A 20,213-nucleotide genomic window follows, 5' to 3' on the forward strand; every position below is an offset into this window, starting at 1 on the left:
GGTGTTCAAAATCACACCCAGTTCAGAACTACTGCAACTGAATAATAAGTAAATATGAATGATGGGTAAATGACTAACTTCCAGTCACCGTCAGTCACCTAATATTCCCTAGCACCACCAGCAATGAAAAACAAAGAGGTAGTACTGATTGCAGTGGTACTGTGGCTCTTGTCCTATTCAAGGCTCATCACTAATGTTATCATTTCAATGTAATTTCCATTATATAAAAACTGGGGAGAAAGGTCCTAATGATGGCTCTGTCTATAGATACTCTCTAATAATATCCCACTCCAGAACTGTACCCAAATCTTTTCTCTTACTCTTTCTCTTTCTTCCTCAGTTTTCACTACACTGAGTGGCTGGATAGAATTATTTTAAATATAAATCTCAATTTTAATCATGCCATCGTTTGCACATAGGGCATAGATCTCGATCACCTCTAGCAAATACAAACCCCTCTGGTCTTTAAGCCTTCCTACAAATTACCACCAAATTCCGCCTCATCAAACATCTGTCTCATTCTCCATGAATACCACATTTACCCGCCCCCAAACACAGCTTCCATATTCCAATCTTCTTACGTGGCACATAAAGGACAAATTCATTTCCGCCATGAACGTTTTCCTAATTAATCCTTCCTTTATTTCTTATCAGTATCATATTTCCATTAAAAGAATGACATGAGTGCCAATTAATTTGAGGCAATTATTTACTGAGTGTTCTCAATATGCCAGATACTGAATATTCCTTAGTAGCTGTTTCTATCAATTCACATTTAATTTATGCACAACTAGATCGTAAGTTCCCAGAGGACAAGATCGAATCTTATTTGTATCCCTCTGCTGCTTCTTAATAATGATGCTAATAAATACAACACTTTAATTTTGATTAGCAATTATAACTTTCAAATTATTTTCATGGTTATTACCTTATTGCTTATATTTTTTTACTGTTTTAGTCAGTGAACGTGGAACATTAATGCTCTAGGGATCAGTCTACAGGTTACATACACAACTAGTGCTCTGTAGAATATGCATTTAACGTATGTTGACTGACTGAATCCACTCTCACAAATTCACAATGATAAAATTTATCTCCTGGTTCCAAAAAGTTCTTATGGCATTTAAAACAAATGTTATTGTAAAGAACAAAAACAGCTGAATGATACAGAAGACACAACATAGAAGGGAATTAGGGTTGGCGAAAGTTAAACTATAACGTAGCTTGAAAGCAAAAGAGAAATCTGTTTTTGCCTCAAATTGGCTACAAGAGATTAACTTCATAGGGTCTTGACCTCTTACCACAGAAAGTAAAGCTTTAAAAAGAAAGCAAAATATAAAGGGGGAAAGCTACAGAAGAGTCAATAAATCCCCAAATTCTAAAACACAGCATTTTTTACTGTGTTTTACCTAAGTTCCAGAAAACATTTTCAAGAACTCTTAAGAGATTTCCTCCCAGTTTTTGGGTGTCCCCAAAGAACATCAACATACCTATAAAAATCATTTATTAACCTCTCACTTGACTTCAACTAAACATCAGAAGTCAGAGGTCAGCCCACTTCTGAGGATACCTACTAACCATAAGTACCATGACCCCAAAGAAGCAACATCATTTATCCAGTAATTCGTTCAACGTTTATTGCATGCCTACTAAGTGCAGGTACTGGCCTAGCCCTAGGGGTTAAAAAGGCCTACATCTCAGTTGTTGATGTGAATTTATGTAAGGAATTCAGAAAGGGCAGGCTATCTGAAAAGACCAAAACAAAACAAACAAACAAACAAACAAAAAAGACTTATCTTCGATGCACCTTAACTCTCAACCTCTGGCCGCCCTCCACTACACCCCAACCCCTAATCCCCTGCCAAGTTTGAGCAAGTGAAGAAATCAAAGGAAATTCAAAACAGAAAGGAATGAAGGGAACAGGTGAAGGTCCCATCAGCCACCTGAAAGATACAGAAAAGAGTTCTCCACGATTTCCTTCAGCCACGTGAGTGGGCGGAAGCGCCGGAGCCCACGAGGCGGAAGTGCTAGGGGTAGGGCAGGTTCCGAGCCCCCAGGGACCGGAAGTGCGGACCTGGAGGGCGCGGGACACATGGCCCGGGGCGGGCTTCCCTCTGGAGCCGAGGCCACACGACGCCTCTCAGGGTTTTCTGTGACCACAAGGCCCTGTCACATCCCAGCAGGCTTTCGGCCACATAGGGATTTTGGAGCCTTCCCGAAGAGGTTCCTCAATGTGGCGGTAAGGTCGACGTGAGCTCTTCAGGGCAAGGCCTGAGCGCCCCTCCCAGCGTGCTCCGAGGCGGACCTGCGCGCCCCACGCCGGCACGGGCCGGGCAGCCGACGCCTCGCCGGGCCCGAGGGCGCTGACCTGCCCGGCGCTTGCCGAGCGGGGGCGGGCCGCGGCGGGAAGCGCGACGCAGCGCGGGCGGCTGGGGCGGTAGCCAGCGGGCGCTCGCGGAGGGCACGGCCGGTGCGTGCGCGGAAGGAGCCCGTCGGGGGGCTTTGTTCTCACCGCCCCGCTCCTCCTTCCCCGAGGCCCGGCCGGGCTCCGCGGGGCGAGCGGGGCCCCTGGCAGAGCTCGGGCTCCAGCCTCTGCGGAAGCCGCGGGTAAAGGCGGCAGTGCTCCGTGAGCCCCGGGGGGGGGGGGGGGGGGGGGCGTCACCGGGCTCCTCTGAAATTAAATTGCTAAGCATCAGGTTGCCTCCAGGATGTTTATCCAGGGTATAGAAAAGAAGGTAGAAACGCGCAGTTGGTTTCAGTGTGTCTCCCCCGCCCTGGAATTCATTCTGAAGCTCTGAGCCCGGCGTGCAAATGCGGGGAGCCTTCGGAGAAGGAGCGCCTCTCTTTCCCCCCGGTTCTCAGTCTCTCTCCCCTTCTCCCTCCCTCCGCCCGTGGATGGAGTCGCCCCCCCACCCGTACCTTCATCCCACTCACTTCATTGGACCGTCTCAGGAGGTCTCTTCCTTACATAGCCATCAAAACACACAACGACCGCAGCGCTCCACTGTACGCGTTCTCAGCGTTAGGCAACTATTTACAACAGACTAGGAGAGCGAGAGAGCTCCTTGCCGGTCTTAATATAATTTAAATGCACCAGCCCTGTCTGCTCCCAGGGATGTGCGAGGGAAAGTGTTTGGACCCGGCACTAAAGGTCAATAGATCTTCACAACATGTTTATAAGATCACTTTTAAGCTGTCCTCAACCTGATCGTCACTGGGAATTAGGTTGTGAGAGGAAATAGCTTTGAAACGTAGGACACCTCACTCTCTACACTCTTTGAATGTCCAAAGATGGAATGGAAACTCTTATGTTAATTTCCAACGGTTTAGTGACCCAGAGGGGCCCTGACCCCCCCCCACCCCTTCCCTGCCCCGCCTGCCCCCTACCATCCTGGGAATGGGGAGAAACCCTGGGATCAGTGGCCTCAGAACTGAGCACGCAGGGGGAGGAGGTATGAAGAGAAATGGAAAGAGGGGGAAAAAAAACATTTGTGTTCATTTACACATTTCCTGTGCAGAACAAAAAAGTCCCACCATCAGCAAAAGAAGTCTCTTCCTCCAAAATAGCAGCCAAAGAGAGAAAATTAGAATATGCATAAATTCCTTCATTTTCTGTCGCAGAGAGCACGATTTCCGGCAGATTTGTATTTAAACTGCTCGATTAATCACAATTTCTAAATAGCATTTTACTTAGCATCTTCCTAAAACTCACCTAAGGAGTATTGCTCTCCTCCCACGATTCTGTTTTGAAGCCTCCCTCTTCCCTATTCTCCAACTGCCAATGAGAATTTCTTTGATAAGACTATATTTTTCTTGTTCATTGTTTTCTTTTCAATACTGGAGTGATGCATTGGACAAGCTGGCTGCTGTCTGTGAAGCCATAACTGCAAGTGAGAGCCTAGTGGAAACGATACGTTTTTGAAATGTGTTCTTAAAAGAGAACAAATATGATAGGACCAGTAAGCTTTTGCAGTTCCTCTCATGGCATGGAATCCTTTACTGTTCTACACAAACTATATCCTTTCACCATTGGCAATGGTTAGGATGTTTGGATATGTCCACCCTCCAGACCTGCCTCCTCCGCTTTCTTAAGGAGCATGATAGACATCACACAACCCTATTCAAAGGAGTAGTATTCTTCATGAATATGCGGAGTGCCAGTCCATTAAACCCCTTCCCCCCCACACACACACAGCCCATCTCTAAAATATTGGCGTTGCCACTTGTGCAGTAGATCTGGCTGTATCTGCCTTGAAAATTCTTTGTTGGAAAAAACGTTATTGAGCATCGCTTGAAGCCATTCCCTTTCTGAAAGAGCATTGCTTGACTTGGGCTTACCTCTCCTGTCTTTGAAACTGTATATATTTCTTTTATTTAGTTGGATGTTAATGTTTAAAAAATGAAGTTACATCTTGGTTTACTGAAAATGTATATAGATCTTAATTCCACTTACCCCTAAATTCCTTACTCTTTTTGCACACCCCAAGATAGAAAGAAATCTATATGTGCTTCATAATAAAAATCTAAACAAAATGTAATGGTTCTGGCTTTCCTTTAGTGTTTACAGATCACAAATAAACCCCAATTATTGGTGGTTAAAAAGTCAGAAATGCTAATATTTGTTTAGCTCTTAGTTTCTATAAAATAAACATACATATTTGAACTATGCAGCATGATATATATGATACATATGTATAAGCATTTAAATATCTGGTTTATGTTGGCTAAAGATTTTTTAAGATTAGAATATAGAAGCCTATTAATTTTGTTAAATGGGTACATAAACTGAGTGCACATGAATTCTGCATGACTTTTACTACTTTGTGAAATAACTTTTCTTATTGTTTCTTTACTTTCTGTCAAATATTCTCACTACAAAGTATTAACTTTTTTTTTTTAGTTAGGCATGTCTCCAGTGACTCAGAGGTTCTCAGTTATATACAATTAAAACCAAAATTTTTGAAAATGAGTTCTTAACAGCCATATTTGGGGGGTGTATATAACAGGATTGAAGGCCACTTTTACTGTCATTGTTGACTTCTTTTAATTATCTTTAATTGTCTTAACCAGAGACCATTCAAACACATGAAAAACAATCACAATAACTGAGAAGATTGTCCTTAAAGTATTATTTTATATTAGAATTGGATTTTATATGTAAAACTCCAGTTTGAGTTCAAGTTGCAGAGCTGTACTTCTGGGAGAGCGGAAATGAACTTAGTTATTAATTATTTTTAGTGCAGGGGAAAAGCCTGGGCTACCGTTGAAGAGCAGAGCAATACACAGTTGCAGCCAAAGCTGCCTTTCTCCCGTTGCAGACTAAGCATCACCTCAGTGAATTTATCCCTAGAAATGAAAGCTCCTTGATCTTTGCTAATCTTTAGTGAAATCATATTCTCATAAACTGGAATATTTTCATACTTTTGTAAGTGTACAGACTAGATGGAAATGAAAAAGAATTGTTCCGCCTCCCTGCTGTGAAAGGTGAAGAGGTGGATGCATGTACAACCAGCAGGGAAGTTGCGTCCTTTTTTCCCCTCCCTTTCTTCCTTTAACTACTGTTTGGTTTAGTTATGGAGTGTGTGTGTGTGTGTGTGTGTGTGTGTGTGTGTGTGTGTGTGTGTGTGTGTGTGTTTGAAGACAATATCTAAGGGAAGAAAGTTTTCTAGAGGACAAAACTGAGTATTGATAGTTATGTCTTTCTTTTTGTAATTTGTTTCTTAACAAAGCATGCAGATTTTGTTTTCTCATAAATTTTCAGGACTACAGTAATTTACAGGAAAACAGAGCAAAGCAAAAATATTTAACAGTTAAGCTTCCTTGCTTCCCAGACTGCCCTTCTATAGCTAATGTCCTTTTCCATTTGGCCCTAGCCGCTGGGCTGCCAGGGAATTTCTGTCTCAGTCTTCACTTTCTTCTCCTATAACCAAACGCCCTTCCTCTACTAACCAGCTTTCTTTCCCCTCCACAAATGAAGGCACTTATCAAACAACCTGCTTTAACCCCAACATCTGCCTGACAAACATTGAGTCTAATTCCCTCCCCACCTACTTTTTAGTTTCTTTCGTTTCTTTTTTCTTTGGTGGGGATACAGGGGGCTCAGGAGATGGGGAAAACACTGGGCTGAGAAGAGAGATTTCTGCAGATACAGACTCACTGGCAGATTCTTTCCAGCCTAGCCTCAGAAACTGGTGGCTGTTCTTGCACCTAGAACAATAAACCTTGGCAGGTTTACAATTGACAAAAGCACCTCTCCTTCCTCGTGAGGAGATGTGCTTAGCTTTTCTAGCTACATCACCACCAGTTAAATCTTCAACCTGGTCTCCTCCCTTCACTTCATTGTCCCCTTTCTATCCATCCCTAAAGAAATCAAAAGAATTCATCCAAGGGGACCTAATTCCTAATTTTTATGTCTTGCACCATGGCCTGGTTTTCTCAAGGCCACTGTTCACTTTGGAGTCAGTCACAGGAACCTCATAACGGAGGTACTTTGTCCATCTCAAACTCCTTAGCTCCGAGAACATGATTCCCACATATGACAACTTGCCCATTCACCAGCAAAGCTCCAGCCAGAGGCACCAGGTCCTTCTACTCAAGAATCCCTTCACATTTATGCCTCTGCTCCCACTCTCATTCCCAGGTTGATTTACTTCTGAATGGTGTCCAAGGGGGACATGCCCGTAGCAATGAAGACTAGTGGGTACAAAAGTACTCAGTGCCAGTAAAATGATCTACCATATTAAACCAAGGAAGTCTCAGTTAGAACACTTGAGTTGGGCTGGAAGGATCATTCATTTAACCAGTGACACAAGAAATCAGAGTATTGCCCCACTACAGTCGTGAAACACAAATTTCATCTTCATCCTGTCAGCCAGAGAAATTATTTTAAAATTGTTTCCACTATTATTGTTTGCATTATTATTATTAACATTTTATTTTTGTCATTATTGCTGCAGATTTTATTTGTGTTGTTGCATCTATTATACTATTCAACAGGAGTTTAGGAACATTAGTCAGATTAATTAGTTTATCAGTAATTTAATGCTGAAAACTAGTTATTAAGCCAAAAACTAAAAATGATCAGGGATGATTCATACCAATGTAGGATTTGGGAGGAAGGGAATCTAAATTTTGGATATAAAATTTGGCAGCTGTGAAAAAAAACAGGACTTGGGAATCATAAATATGATAATTGAAATAGTCTTAGTCTCTCAACCTTTCCCCCTCCTCCAAATTCAGCTAAGATCATTCTGTGATTTGCTTGGTAGAGGAAAAAATATATATTTGTTTTTGTTGACAGAGAACAAAGACCCCGTGCGTGTTCTCCACGTGATTTGCATCTGCACATGGATTCACTCTGCTTAGGATCACTCAGATAGCTAAGATCATTCCCCTCCAAGTTTGCCTCCTTCATCTCTTTGCTCTTGTTATGCACCTCACTGCACCTCTTGTTATAAGGCAGGTATACAATTTCAGCTCTCTCCACAGACAAGTTCCATGGAATATAACTTCAGTAATGCAGTTCTCTCCACAACAAGCTCTCTGCTCTCTTTCAAATATAATTAATGTTTTCATAGTGTAGTTCTTTAAATTCACACACACACACACACACACACACACACACACACACACACACACACACACACACACACACATACAACCACCCTCGAGCTTTGCTGTTTGTGCATCTAAAACAGAAATGGATGTGGCTTTTTCACTGACTCCTAAAATTCCTCAACTCAGTCAGCCCACAGAGAAGAAAACTGTTTAGGGAACAACTTCACAGTCCATTGTATCCCCAAAATAGTGAAAACAATGAAAAATGCAAGCCCCTACTTTTTGATAGTCATTTTTGTCAAATTTCCTAGAAAATAAAGACTATTTTGAATTGATATTCTGATACATTCACTAGATAACAGTTAAAATCAACAAAATCACTGTCCTAAACTACTGGTTGTCTTTTCCAAGTTTTGATGATGGAAACTGAATTTCAGTACTTTCCATTTTAAGTCAGTATAGGTTAAACTTACACAGATATATAAAAACTAGCACCCATAATAACAAAACTATGACTCCCATAAGAAATTGCTTACTTTGTCAAATAGTTATATGTTTTAGGTGGATTAATTCATTTAATTGCAATCAGTTGTATATTGACATTCATGTGTAAAATAGATGATCAAAAAGACTGACAGATGTATAGACGACAGTATGGCCAGTAAGAGCTGAGTGATTAAATGCTGCTGAGTTTCCATCTTCTGTGTGCCATATCCCCAATATTTCATTTGTACAAGCTGATTACAATTACTAGAGGACAGATAACCTTTCAGACTGTAGGACATAATATGTTTTTTATCTTTAACAAAGAAGATACATAACCTATAGTACTTAATCCAATGAAAATATAAACCTTACTCTTCCTATATTGTTTTTGAGTTAAAGGAGCTAGTTAATTGGAATTAACACACTGATTTTCAAGCATCTTGGCCATTTTGTTTGTGACTGTATATAGGATGCTGGCAGGGAAAACATTTTACACATCTCCCCTCAAAATTTGTAAAGGGCATATGTAAAAGGGATTTTTGAAAAATCTTTTGAGGTTTTATTTTCTTATTTTTCATGTGGTTTTTGATGTTTGTAATTGTGAAAGATTTAAAAATGAACAAGGAAAGGAGCACATGCAGCTGATTCCAAGTAGATCTTTTCACTGGATGGGAAAGATGCAGAATGTTTCCCCAGTGCGGTTGTGCAAAAAGGGGGGGTGGGGGCGGGGAGACAGTGTGGTTTGTGAAGAACTCACTTGTGCTTTTTGTTATTGTTTTAGATGGTGGCCCATCAGGGTTCCTTTCCCATTACTGCCCTGCAAACTGTCTTCCTTGAAAGCATAAATGTGGGAACTACTTATCCATTCATTTTCTCACAGGTTAACATAAACAGCAAATATTTTCGTTCAATTTTCAATAGAAAAAGTCCTTAGGAGTTCAGAGAATGTTTTAGTACAGGACCAAATTACCATTCCCAGTTGATTAGGTACAGTTAACTTGGTATTTGCCTCTAGTGAGCTATATAAAATACATAAAGGTAAGATTTTTACAATATTGATTAGCAATGATGTGTAAGCTATCAAAAAATTCTCAGACTTTTTATATTTTTCTTCCTTGTTTTCCTTTTCTTTCGATTTGTTTTTGAGGCAGCGACAATGACTACTTCTCTGGCTCTCAAATGAGGTTTTGTTTGGCTCAGATTAATATTAAAGATCACATATACGGTTGGAAAATATTGTTATTTTTCTTTAATGGAGAAAATTGGACGCCCGTGTATCAGATCTGTGGTTTTCCGAAGGGCAATGGAAATAGTACTGACATCACTTTGCACTTTGACAATCGGATTTGGTCAGGGAACAAGTTGTTTGTTTAACCCGACAGCTCGGTGCACCCCGTCGCACGCTTTGCACACTCATTAAAACGATTATTCACGACCTGTCGAGTGTTTTCGGGTTCATTCATAGGAAAGGCTTGGAGCGAGAAAGAGCAATTCAAGTCAACACTGTCCACTACGGTGATACACGTGAGGACGAGCTGGTGCGTGCGTGAAAAGACGGAGGGAGGGATGGGTGAGCACACCCTAGATTTAAGTCCTGTTCATCCGTTGCGCTGGAATCTCAATCTCGAAAGAATGCCAAGAGTGCTTGGTCCTAAAGGGCCATGTTCCTGTGTTAGCTTCAAGGGCTTGGCACAGGACAGAAAAATAAAATAAACAAACTCAAAGCTCTCCCTCCGTTCCTCCTTTCAACCTTCTGCAAAGCTTGAGGTCCCCAGGCTCGCCCACCTCCTGTCTGCAGCCGCCGGACTGCGAGGCTCCACCTCTCACAGCGCAGATGCTGAGGTTAAGTAGTTTCAGGAAACCTCGCCAGGGTGAGGAGATTAATTCCTTTTCCATCTCCCAAGGCCCTTTCGTCCTCAAGAAAGAATTCGGTTAATTTTCCTCCCTATATTCCTCGCAAATAGTGGAGGGGATGGGGGAGCTCAAGAGAGAAAGAATAGGACTGTAAACTGTATTTGGTAGATGTATTCCAAATAATTAGAAAGGAAAGATTCATCCTCCAAACAGCAGGAAAAGTCCTATAAAACGAGGAGTAAATAGCCCTTGATAAATTATGCTACTTTTACTTTCAAATTACCAAGTCATCTTTCAGCATTTTGTAATGACAATAAGAGAAGCACAAACTCGAAAGCATCAAAAGCATCGTAGTCTCCCACTATTGCCTTGTACGTGTAAGACACACCCCGTGGTCTTTGGTTGTCTTATTTGTTCAAATGAGCCCTGATGCATAACATTCACTAGTGAGCTATTAGTTCAAGAGAAATGCCTATCTTTATAAGATATAATGGCCCACATACACTAAATAATAGAATAGATGAGTGTATGTATTTGATATGTACTGAAGAACTCTGGAGTATCCTGTTCAGCATAAGTACTCCTGGCATAATTTTAGAGTCGATGCATGTTTTAAAACAAGGCCATTTCTGTATTCAAATCTTGCTGCTCCTTGATTTTTCATCTAAAGCATTAGTAAACCCAGCAGCCACCTTATTATTAGGGTAACCTAGTCATGCCAACAGAAAAAAGACAACAAGGCTTTTATTCATCAGTTTCATTCTATCATATCTGACACCATAAAATTATCTGTTTTTCTATTTTATTGAAATACGTCACTACAAAAGAAGAACAGAAGTTTTCAAATAGCACGAGGTTTTAATCAGAAACAGGTTCCTAATTGCTAAAAAGCAAGTACGAATAAGTAATTTCATAAACTCTTTGGGTTGCCATAATTCCCTATCAGGTTTACTTAAAATTGATCTGTCAAGTGTGTTTCCTATAAAAGTGCTTTCATTAAAACCAACCTGTGATAATAATCAAGAGGCAGATGCTGAAATATGTAAGTAAATAACCGAAAGCCTCTGCATAAATAAACACAAATCAATGCAGTAATAGACAACACTATCGATGTAGGAATGATCGATTTTAGTCTTCCAACCTGCAATCAGAGCTCAAAATGTATAATTAAAAGTATATTTTCCAACTCCACTAATACTATCACTACTACTGGAATAAGTAAGTAAATAAATAAGTAAGCAAGCGCTGCTGCCAGTTCTACCTGATTTTACTTCATTCTGTTTGAAGTACTTTGGATGGAGTAGGAGGAGTACTCTACTTTTTCTAAGAAAGCTTTGCCAACTTTACATCACTAATTATAAAAATTATAAAAGTATTAAATAATAAAATGATCACCTTATCCTTGTTCTGAATTTTTCAACCTTCATCATAGCCTCTAATTATTCATTCAGCACATTTTAATAGGAAAAACACAATAGTGCTCATTATTTTTAAAGATTTTTTTCAACTACCTAATACCGTTGGGTTTAAAGATTCTTTGGGCCTTTTGTTAAAACAAATAAGAAAAATGTCATTTCTTTAATATACCCTGGAAGCCCTCATGCCCAAGCCTGCATATGCAAGCAATCTGAAACAAGGGGCGGGAGGAGCATCTGCGCTATTCCAAAATTGTTTCATATAATGATTGCAAAACAAACAAGTGTCTGACTCAAAGAAATAAATATACTTTGGATTTCTAGAAATTCATATCTAAAACAACATTTCAGATTTTGCTTAAAGTTAAATTTCCTTTTTGAGAATATTTATCCCTGGAGGACAGAATTAATTTAGATTAGCAAGCACCGGTATATGATGAGTTTGAGTATTTAGATTTTGTAGAGTAATGAAAATATGGTGTTCATATTTTTTTAATCAACAAAGATGTTTATTTACATTCATCCTTGAATTAGTGTGGTCCTTCTGAAGCATAGGCCTCTAAAAGAATTTATTTATGAAATTCAGCTTCTTTGAAAGTGATTTCTCTTACATAATATCACCAGCACATAAATATTGATTTTGATTATATTCATTTTCATATGATCAAGCATTGTCTTTGACTCCTCTCCTTCCCATCTAGGGAAAAGAATTCAAGGGCAACCAGATCCAAATGGAAAATATCATCCGTTATTATTTAGGGCTAATTTAACAGATAATGTAACTTCAAACAACAATGATCAGGTCGCTATTTTGGAGCAGTGAGAAAATGAAAGGACTGAGAGACAGTTCTCCCTAACCCACTACAGTGTCTAGTCTTCCTGCTCAATCAATGGATCAACAAAGCCTGGCCATCCAGACCTGGAGGAAGATGTTTGCACCTTCAGTGCACTCTGATTCAAAGAAGGAGACAATAAGAGGGGAAGAAAGGGGAATAAAACTGAATTAGACGACGCCATTCAGGGAGCGCTACCTGGGTAGGAAAATTAAACCTAAGGCAAAAATGAGTATCCTAACGTGTCTGGCAACTCAACACTTTTTATTCAGACACGAATCTCCTAATATCATAATGTGCAATGTGCTTTCCTCCAGTGCAGCTCTTCCGAAAGGCGGAAGACCAGGGTAGAGGATTATACATTAGGCAACAGACCATGAAAAGGATGTGGTGCATCTTATCTCCCCTCCCACTCCCACAAACATAATTTTGAGTTATTTGTTATTATTTTAAAGGTCCTTTAAATGCCTTTCCTGATTACAACAATTTCTGAATTCCTGCCTGCCTCAAGTTTTGATAGAGGGCCACGTGAGGATGATTGAAGCATCGAAATTGGGTCTTAGGGGGATGGGGGGAACATCAGAAGTGGATAAGCTCTATTCTGCAATGTCCTTTCCTTTCCGTTGTGTTTCCAAGGCTGAAGACCACCGTCCGAGAATCTCCCACACACACACGGGATGCTATGCCCACCAAACCCCTGCCTCCCTCTCCCCAACCCAGGGCCACCCTTAGTGTTCAGGGAGTTTCCACCCCCAAGGCTACCTATTTTCCTTAAGAGCCTTTCCACTTTGGACCACAGGGTTGAGCAGAAAAGGAAAATGGGGTAGAAGGCGAGGCGGAAGAGGAGTAGGGAGTGGAAAGAAAAAAAGATGTCTATTACATAGAAAACAGTTTTATCAACTAGCAGATAAGTGCTGAGATCTGACACTGTACCAAGTAAACAAAAGACAACTTTTAGGGGGGAAAGGGAAAAGGGGGATAACACAGATGAACAAGAAGAAAGGAAAACGGTGGGGAAGCACGCCAGCCAAGGTTCTGGAGTCAATTTTCCTGGCATCAGCCAGTGCGAGCTACCGAACGCAGAGCTCTGCTTGTCCTGGGCAAGAGCGCCCTCACCTTGCTGCTCCCTGTGCAGCGCCCGGCTTCCCCTCGGCCGTCAAGTCCGAGAGCGCCTCTTCTCCCCGGCTGCGGCGCCGCCAACGCCGCCGGGACTCTGCAGCCGAAGTCACTTTTCTACATGATTCCAAACCCCGAAAAAACCACGCTGCCGGGTCCCTGCCGCAAGGACTTCACGTCCGGCCGTCATGCCTCTCATCCAGGGATCCCTGATGCGCTGGGAACGCTAATAGGAAACCGCCGCGGGGGCCCCAAATTTGCTTCGGGCCCAGCCAGCCTGTGTCTGGCGTGTTCGCAGCCACTCTCGGGACAGCCAGGCTGTCGAGCTTACACTGACGTCCCCTAAGTGTGCATTAAGAATCAATTATTTGCCTGAGATTCCCAAAGCCGGGAACTGGGATATTCCCAGCAGGGAGAAAGTCAAGCCCAGAACGGTGCTCACTTTCCCAGTCCTTCGAACAAGCGGAAGAGAAGCCTTCCAGCCCCGTCCTGCGCCGCACGCTACCTGGGGCAGTTCCGCTAAACCCCGCGGGGCCCCTCTTCCTGACCCAGGCCACCGAGCTTCGGGCTGAGGGCCAGCTCTGGGGGAGGTTGGCAGTGTTAGTGTGAAAACGGGGAGGAGGGGCGTTCTACCGCCCCCAATAAAAAAGATGGAAAAGAAAAAAGAACTTTAGAGTGAGGCGAGTCGAGCAAACAGCTTTTGCTCAAATAGGGAGAGCAAATAAATACCTATGGGTTTGAAAGTTAAGAGAGCCGACTTAGGATATTCTCGCAGCTGCAGTAAGACTCAGAAATCCTATTTCCACGAAACAAATTATTTTGCACTTTGGAAGCTATTTGTCTCCCACTACCCCTTCCCGTTTTCCTTCCTCACTCTTTCCAGGTCCCTCTTTGTCCTGTCTACATCCTTTCTTAGGGACCACTGTGACTTTGTGTCGACGTGGAAAAAGCATGCATTCGTTCAGCTATTGTGGTTGATGGTACGTCCAGCTAAGGAAATTTTTCAAAAAAAAAAAAAAAGGAACACTTTAGCCCTGGACCTCAAAATCGCGGTTTAAGCCTCAATCAAAAGCAGTCAGGCGTAGCCCTCCTCCCCTCCGAAAACCACTTTCACTTACCGATCTTGGGGTAAGAGCGCTCCCAGTCCTGAAGTCTTTTTCCTCCGCATCTTTCGGACACCCACAACCTCGCGCAGAGTCTTGGGTGGAGGGAAAAAACAGAAATCGGAAGGGAGAAAACAGACTCAGAACATAATACTACATCACACATTCCCCGGAGCCACCTTGGCCTACATCCTCAGGACAAGGTCCCGGGAAACTCACCGCTACAGTGGGGAAAAGATTGGTTTGGGGGCCGAAAACCAAGAGATGGATTATTTTAACTGCTGGTGGTTGGGGGGAAGGGGGGCGGGGAAGGGAGGCCCTGGAGAGGGGGTAGGGAAGGGGGGAATGATTGGGATGAGAAAAGAAAGACTTAAAGAGAAAAGAAAATGCAAAAGAAAATCAAGAATGAAGTACTGTGAAAGCGCCTTTGAACTCTTACAGGTAGGTAGCTGTAAGAACGCAGAGACGCGTGTATGCGCAAAAGAAGGATCTAGATGACCCCTATTCTTCCCATATCTCCAGGATCTAGCTTCAAGAAGAAAAACAAAAAAAAGGGGGGTAGAATTTTAATTCACGTTTCACCTACCCTGCTTGTTGGAATGGCTGCGCAGATTTTCATATTGGAGAGTTCCATCTGTCTGGCAGACGCTGGAGTGGTGTTGGGGGCAGGTTATCTGGTGAAGTAGGAATGTACAGGAACCCCGCCCTCTAGGCACAGTTACACAACCCCAGCAACCCGTCTCAGCCAGCTCTAAAACCTCTAATGATCTTCACCTTCACCCTTTGTTGGCCTATTTCTCCAACAGGCATTTAGTCCCAAACACAACCAGCCACTTTATCTAGTCATAAAATGCATTTCTCAAAAGCAAAATTACTTCAATGCATTCGAATTCCTCAACAATGTTGTAGATAACACTTAAAAAACACATTTATATTAGTTCGAAAATATATTCGCTTTATCCATAGGGTGAAATATCCACCAATTTAAATATATATATAATCAATACACTACAAGATTCATTTGTTTTTGCCTCTCTAACCCTAAATTTTATGCAAGTCATAGAAACCACATGAAATCTTATATGATCATAAAGATATTTGTATTAAATCTTGTTATTTCTTGACTTTATGTTCACTTGATTCCCAATTTTGTAACAAGTTGAAGAAATATATTTGGAAGAATCCTTTCACTGTTCTAGTTTAACTGAATCATTTTCTCAATGTTTTATTTATAATTTGTATCCACTTTATACCAGACAAATTCAAGTAAAATACTTTAAACCTGGAAATAAACCGTAATTTGAGATTTCAAATTTTAAGTTGTGATCACTTTCAGTTCCAAAATTTCAAAAAGAGCAAACCATCTCATTTTAAAAAGTTATAAGTATGAAAGAAGAAAAGCTTCAAAAAGTTTTGAAGTGTTTTTCTGGCATGAGCTAATTTTAACTGGCAAAGGTTGATGACAACAAAGATCAACACAAAATTACAACCAATTTGTTGCAAAAAAATCATTAAATGCCATGCTAAAAACTGTTGTGTTTTTGAAGAAGATAATTTAAGGGATGATAGGACAGACAGAGATAAAGGAAATATTCACATTGGGCTGCTGGAGGCCTTCACAAAGTTCTCTCTTTCCACCTCCTCATATCTAGTATGCCTATTAAACAAGCTATTCTTACTTCTAATCACATCCATTATATAAGTAATTTGTACATGTACCCAAGTAGAATTTGCACTCCAGTCCTCAGTTCTTATGAAATCAAAGAAGTAAATTTTACTCTTGTCCTCAAAGTCTGACGTTTGCCATTGAAATTCTATTTCTCAACCAGGCAAATAAACACTTATCACAAGTAAACATTGCTATTTAATACGTCCAGAAAAAAATACTCAAGGGGGAAATTTTTCTTCTATATCTATGTCCCTTTACCTCAATATAGTTCAACTTTCCTTTAACTTTTGATAGGCAAAAGACTATATTTCTTCTGTGCCAGTACATTCTCATTCCACAAATAAAATCCATGGTAAAAGCAAACAATACATCATCACCTTTTTCAGTCTAAACACATGCTTTTCTTTGAGCTGTTTTGGTTCACAAATGTGTGGTGGGGACCTCCTTTGCCTAACCTCATTCATTTGGACTCTATCACTATTTTTAATATAAGCCATAAATTTGCCTTTTAAACCAACTTTATTTGTGGAATTTTCTTTCATGCTTCATTCTGAAAAACTGTTAAATTTCAAGGAACTTGGACCTTTTGTGAAACTGCTCTCATAGGAAGAAAATAAAATCAAGCCCAGTCTGCTTAAAGGAGATAATTAAGCTAGCTGTCTTAAGTCTATTTTGGTCTACTCCCAATTTGTATAAATTTGTTCCAGGTCTTTTAATTTTCCTGGCCCCTATATCGTTCTGTCTTTCTTAGGGCCCTCTCCTCTCTCTAACAAACTCTCTCTCTCTCTCTCTCTCTCTCTCTCTCTCTCTCTCTCTCTCTCTCTCCCCTTTTTGGTATTGGGGGACTTTTTTTTTTTAACTTGAAAGATCCTATTTCTCTCTCCTCTCCCTCTCTCTCACTCTGTTCCTCTATCTTCCATTCACAACCCACCCACCCCCGTGTCCCAATATTAACTATTCTGCATTTCTATTTCAAATCTATTTGAGTCACCTTGCTTCTCTCCTAGGCTTTTTTTTTTTTCCCCTGAGCAACTCTCTAAGTGTTTGCCGATAACATCTTGGGGACAGATTATTTTTCATTGGGCCCTTTGTAAGAAGTAGCCAGCTTATTGCATTACTGCAGAACACATTTCAGACTATACAATTGTAACAAATGAACAACTTGTCCTCCACGGACTCACCACAGGATCCAATTAGTTACTAAACCTTTTACTTAGGTTTTCTAATTATTTTCTGGAGTCATAGCAGTTGGGCTGCTGAAACAGTTCAAAATTGTTTTCATTTTGTTTCAGATTTTTATATATGCATATATATATATGTGTGTGTATATATATGCATATATATGCATGCATATGTATATTGCAAGTTAAAATTATGACTAAGCAAAAGGAACAAATCTCTAGGTTATACAGACATTTAGAAGGGAATCAAATACCTCTATATTGTAAAAATGAAAGAAAATGAGAGAGGCATTTTGCTTCTGAACATCTAGAATTTTAAATTGTTATCATTTAAAAATAAAATATAAACATTGATCTGCAATTCATTACAACAGGTGATCACTTCAGCAAAATCTATATTGCAACTTCAGCACATCTTTATTAGAACTCTTTCATTGTGGATAAACAGCCACAAAAATAAATGCTGACTTAGAAAGTATAAATACAAATATTTAAACAAAAATATTTGCAGCATTCATAGCGCAAATTGTATCTGAACTGAAGGGTTCTGTGTGTCTATATATATTACATATGTGTGTATTATATTCACTGCTATCTAACCATATACATATATTTATTTATAATATTCCAAGTGCTATAAACAAGATACCTGAAACAAAATATATAAAAAGCATTCTATTAACTGATTTGAAAATAAACACAAGGTAAATAGCTATGCACATAAAATTAAATTATCTCTTTATGTTGTATATCTACAGAAACTTAAAGATATCAGTTGAAAAGCCTACACTTTGTTTAAAGCTAGTGTTTATTAAATAGCCCGCTCCTCGTAAAATTTGACTCCACAATGGAAAAAAAATACTATTTTCATTTTTAAAGTCTCAATTTTAAATGAAAGGAGCAGTCTAAATTTTAGTGGGCTGAAAAAGCCTTTGAATTCCCTAGCACTTTAATGGTTTTTAAAAAATTAGCTCTACTTAATAAAAGAGACAAAAGTATCAAGATATATATGAATTTAGCCTATTTTTTTATTTCTGTGTGTTCATAGTAAACATTTTTGTAAGTGACAAACACGGGCATATGACCACAGTATCACAATCAAGAAATTTTAAGACGACATTAACAATCACTCAAATTTATGCGGCATTTGCGCAACACAGGTTACATATTTGCAAGGTTTACCTATAAGTACAATAGGTATTAACATTTCACTACATTTAGAAAAAATAAAAGTGACCTGTTAGTGACCACATACATCAAAATATACACAACACAAACTGAAGGCAATCATTAATTTTGTCCCCTTCCAATTCATTTGAACGGGCAGTGCTGCCAACTGAAACAACTTTCCTTTTTTTGTTTGTTTGTTTTTTTAATACTTAGTACACCAAGTGCATTTTCTAAAACCCAATCTTTGGTCTAAAAGTAAACAAAAGAAAAAAAAACAGCTTTTGAAAGAAAAGGACAAAACAATAAATGGCCAAAATAATTTCTTGGGCACCTTTACTACGAATGCTTCTTAAATACAAATTACAGTTTAACATTTAAAAACTCTCCCCATAATTTAGGTTGTTCTCAAGGTCTGCGTCCACCATATAGATCCATGATAACTTATAATACTGCACACATGGAAATCTGGCGGCTCTTAGAGATAGACTTGTCAGGTTTGAATGAAATGGCAAAGCAGTCACTATTTAGATACACATTCTACTATAATTTTGACTTCCAAACCTTATATTCTACAATGGATTCTCCCCACATTGCACCTCGCTGACACTCCACACCTTGTTAGAATAATAAACAACCCTAAAGACTGAACAAACGTACAGAAATGGGCGGGGGAGGGGGGGGTTGGGGCTTAATAAAAAATACCTGGACTTATTTTTTAATTATCATTTACAATGCAAATGTGTGTAAAACGTTCACTTACAGTCTGGTCCCAGGGATGTTAATGTATTAAAGGGTTGGAAGAAGACCCCTGATTTTGATGTGTGAAATAATCAGACAGTCCCCCGGACAGTCCCGTCGTGAAGCTTGGCAAAGAGGGTCTTAAAGACTCACAGGGCAGGGTGGAGGGGGCCTGCGGAGACGTGGAGGACGACGCGGCCCGGGCGCTCATGGACGTGCTGCTCTGCGAAGTCATTGACGGGTGCGGGACGTGGGGGAAAAAGTAACTGGTCTGGCCCGCGAGCAGGTTGACCGAGCAGGGGTTGAGGGAGTAGGTCCCGGAGCAGGGCACCGACAGGCCGCAGGGCACGGAGGCGGCGAGCGCGGCGGCCGTGAGGTGGTGCGTGGCGTACGGGATCTCCCCGTTGACCAGCCGGTCCACGCTCAGGCCGTTGGCCGTGGAGAAGGAGTGGTTGTTGCCCAGCGAGTTCTGAGTCAACACGGAGCTGTAGGGCATGGGGTGGCTGGGGTAGGCCGACGTGGTGCCGTTGTAACTCAAAGTGCTGCTGGCGCGGGGGTGGTGCAGGGACAGGAAGGGCGACATGGGCCAGTAGAGGGAGCCGGCGCGGTCCATGAAGGTGAGGCCGGTGGAGGTGAGGCGCGCCCCGCGCTTGAAGGCCAGCTTGGCCCGCGACGTGGTGGAGCGGCGCCGCAGCTTGCCCGTCGTGCCGCCGATGAACACGTCGTCGCTCGACGGGTCGAGCATCCAGTAGTTGCCCTTGCCCGGGTCGTCGTAGTGGCGCGGCACCTTCACGAAGCACTTGTTGAGGGACAGGTTGTGGCGGATGGAGTTCTGCCAGCCCTGCTTGTTCTCGCGGTAGTAGGGGAAGTTCTTCATGATGAACTCGTAGATGCCGTTGAGCGTGAGCCGCTTCTCGGGGCTCTGCCGGATGGCCATCATGATGAGCGCGTTGTAGCTGAAGGGCGGCTTCTCGTACTTGCCGTTCTTCTTCTCGCCCTCCTTGCCCCCCTCCCCGTCCTTGCCGCCCTCGCCCGCCCCCTTCTTCTCCTCCCCCCCGGCGCCCTTCTCCTTCTCGTCCGGCCCGACGGGC

At 41.3% G+C, this 20,213-nt stretch overlaps 2 protein-coding genes across 7 annotated transcripts in view; both read right to left on the minus strand.

Annotated features, from left to right (window-relative positions):
- LOC109389037 (uncharacterized protein encoded by LINC01551-like) overlaps positions 1-16,775 on the minus strand; it is a 29,366-nt gene extending 12,591 nt beyond the window's left edge. The window contains exons 1-5 of one of the 6 annotated variants that reach the window (XM_019654266.1): positions 16,084-16,775; positions 14,951-15,038; positions 14,380-14,459; positions 9,829-9,958; positions 9,278-9,728 (exon numbers count right to left, since the gene is read on the minus strand). In XM_019654266.1, the coding sequence (XP_019509811.1) occupies positions 9,642-9,728; positions 9,829-9,958; positions 14,380-14,459; positions 14,951-14,998 (345 nt within the window). In that variant the 5' untranslated portion in view covers positions 14,999-15,038; positions 16,084-16,775 and the 3' untranslated portion in view covers positions 9,278-9,641. Of the gene's footprint in view, positions 1-9,277; positions 9,729-9,828; positions 9,959-14,379; positions 14,460-14,583; positions 14,664-14,803; positions 14,886-14,950; positions 15,294-16,083 lie in introns of those variants that run through there. The other 5 variants (XM_019654265.1, XR_002125331.1, XR_002125333.1 and 2 more) reach the window with 5 other exon arrangements.
- An 833-nt stretch (positions 16,776-17,608) lies between these two features.
- Positions 17,609-20,207, minus strand: FOXG1 (forkhead box G1). The gene has a single exon (XM_019654270.1). The coding sequence runs from the start codon at positions 20,060-20,062 to the stop codon at positions 19,163-19,165; it is 900 nt and encodes a 299-aa protein (XP_019509815.1). The 5' UTR covers positions 20,063-20,207; the 3' UTR covers positions 17,609-19,162.
- Positions 20,208-20,213: the final 6 nt, after the last annotated feature.

Source organism: Hipposideros armiger, unplaced genomic scaffold (genome assembly GCF_001890085.2).
Source record: "Hipposideros armiger isolate ML-2016 unplaced genomic scaffold, ASM189008v1 scaffold_218, whole genome shotgun sequence".
Classification (NCBI taxonomy): domain Eukaryota; kingdom Metazoa; phylum Chordata; class Mammalia; order Chiroptera; family Hipposideridae; genus Hipposideros; species Hipposideros armiger.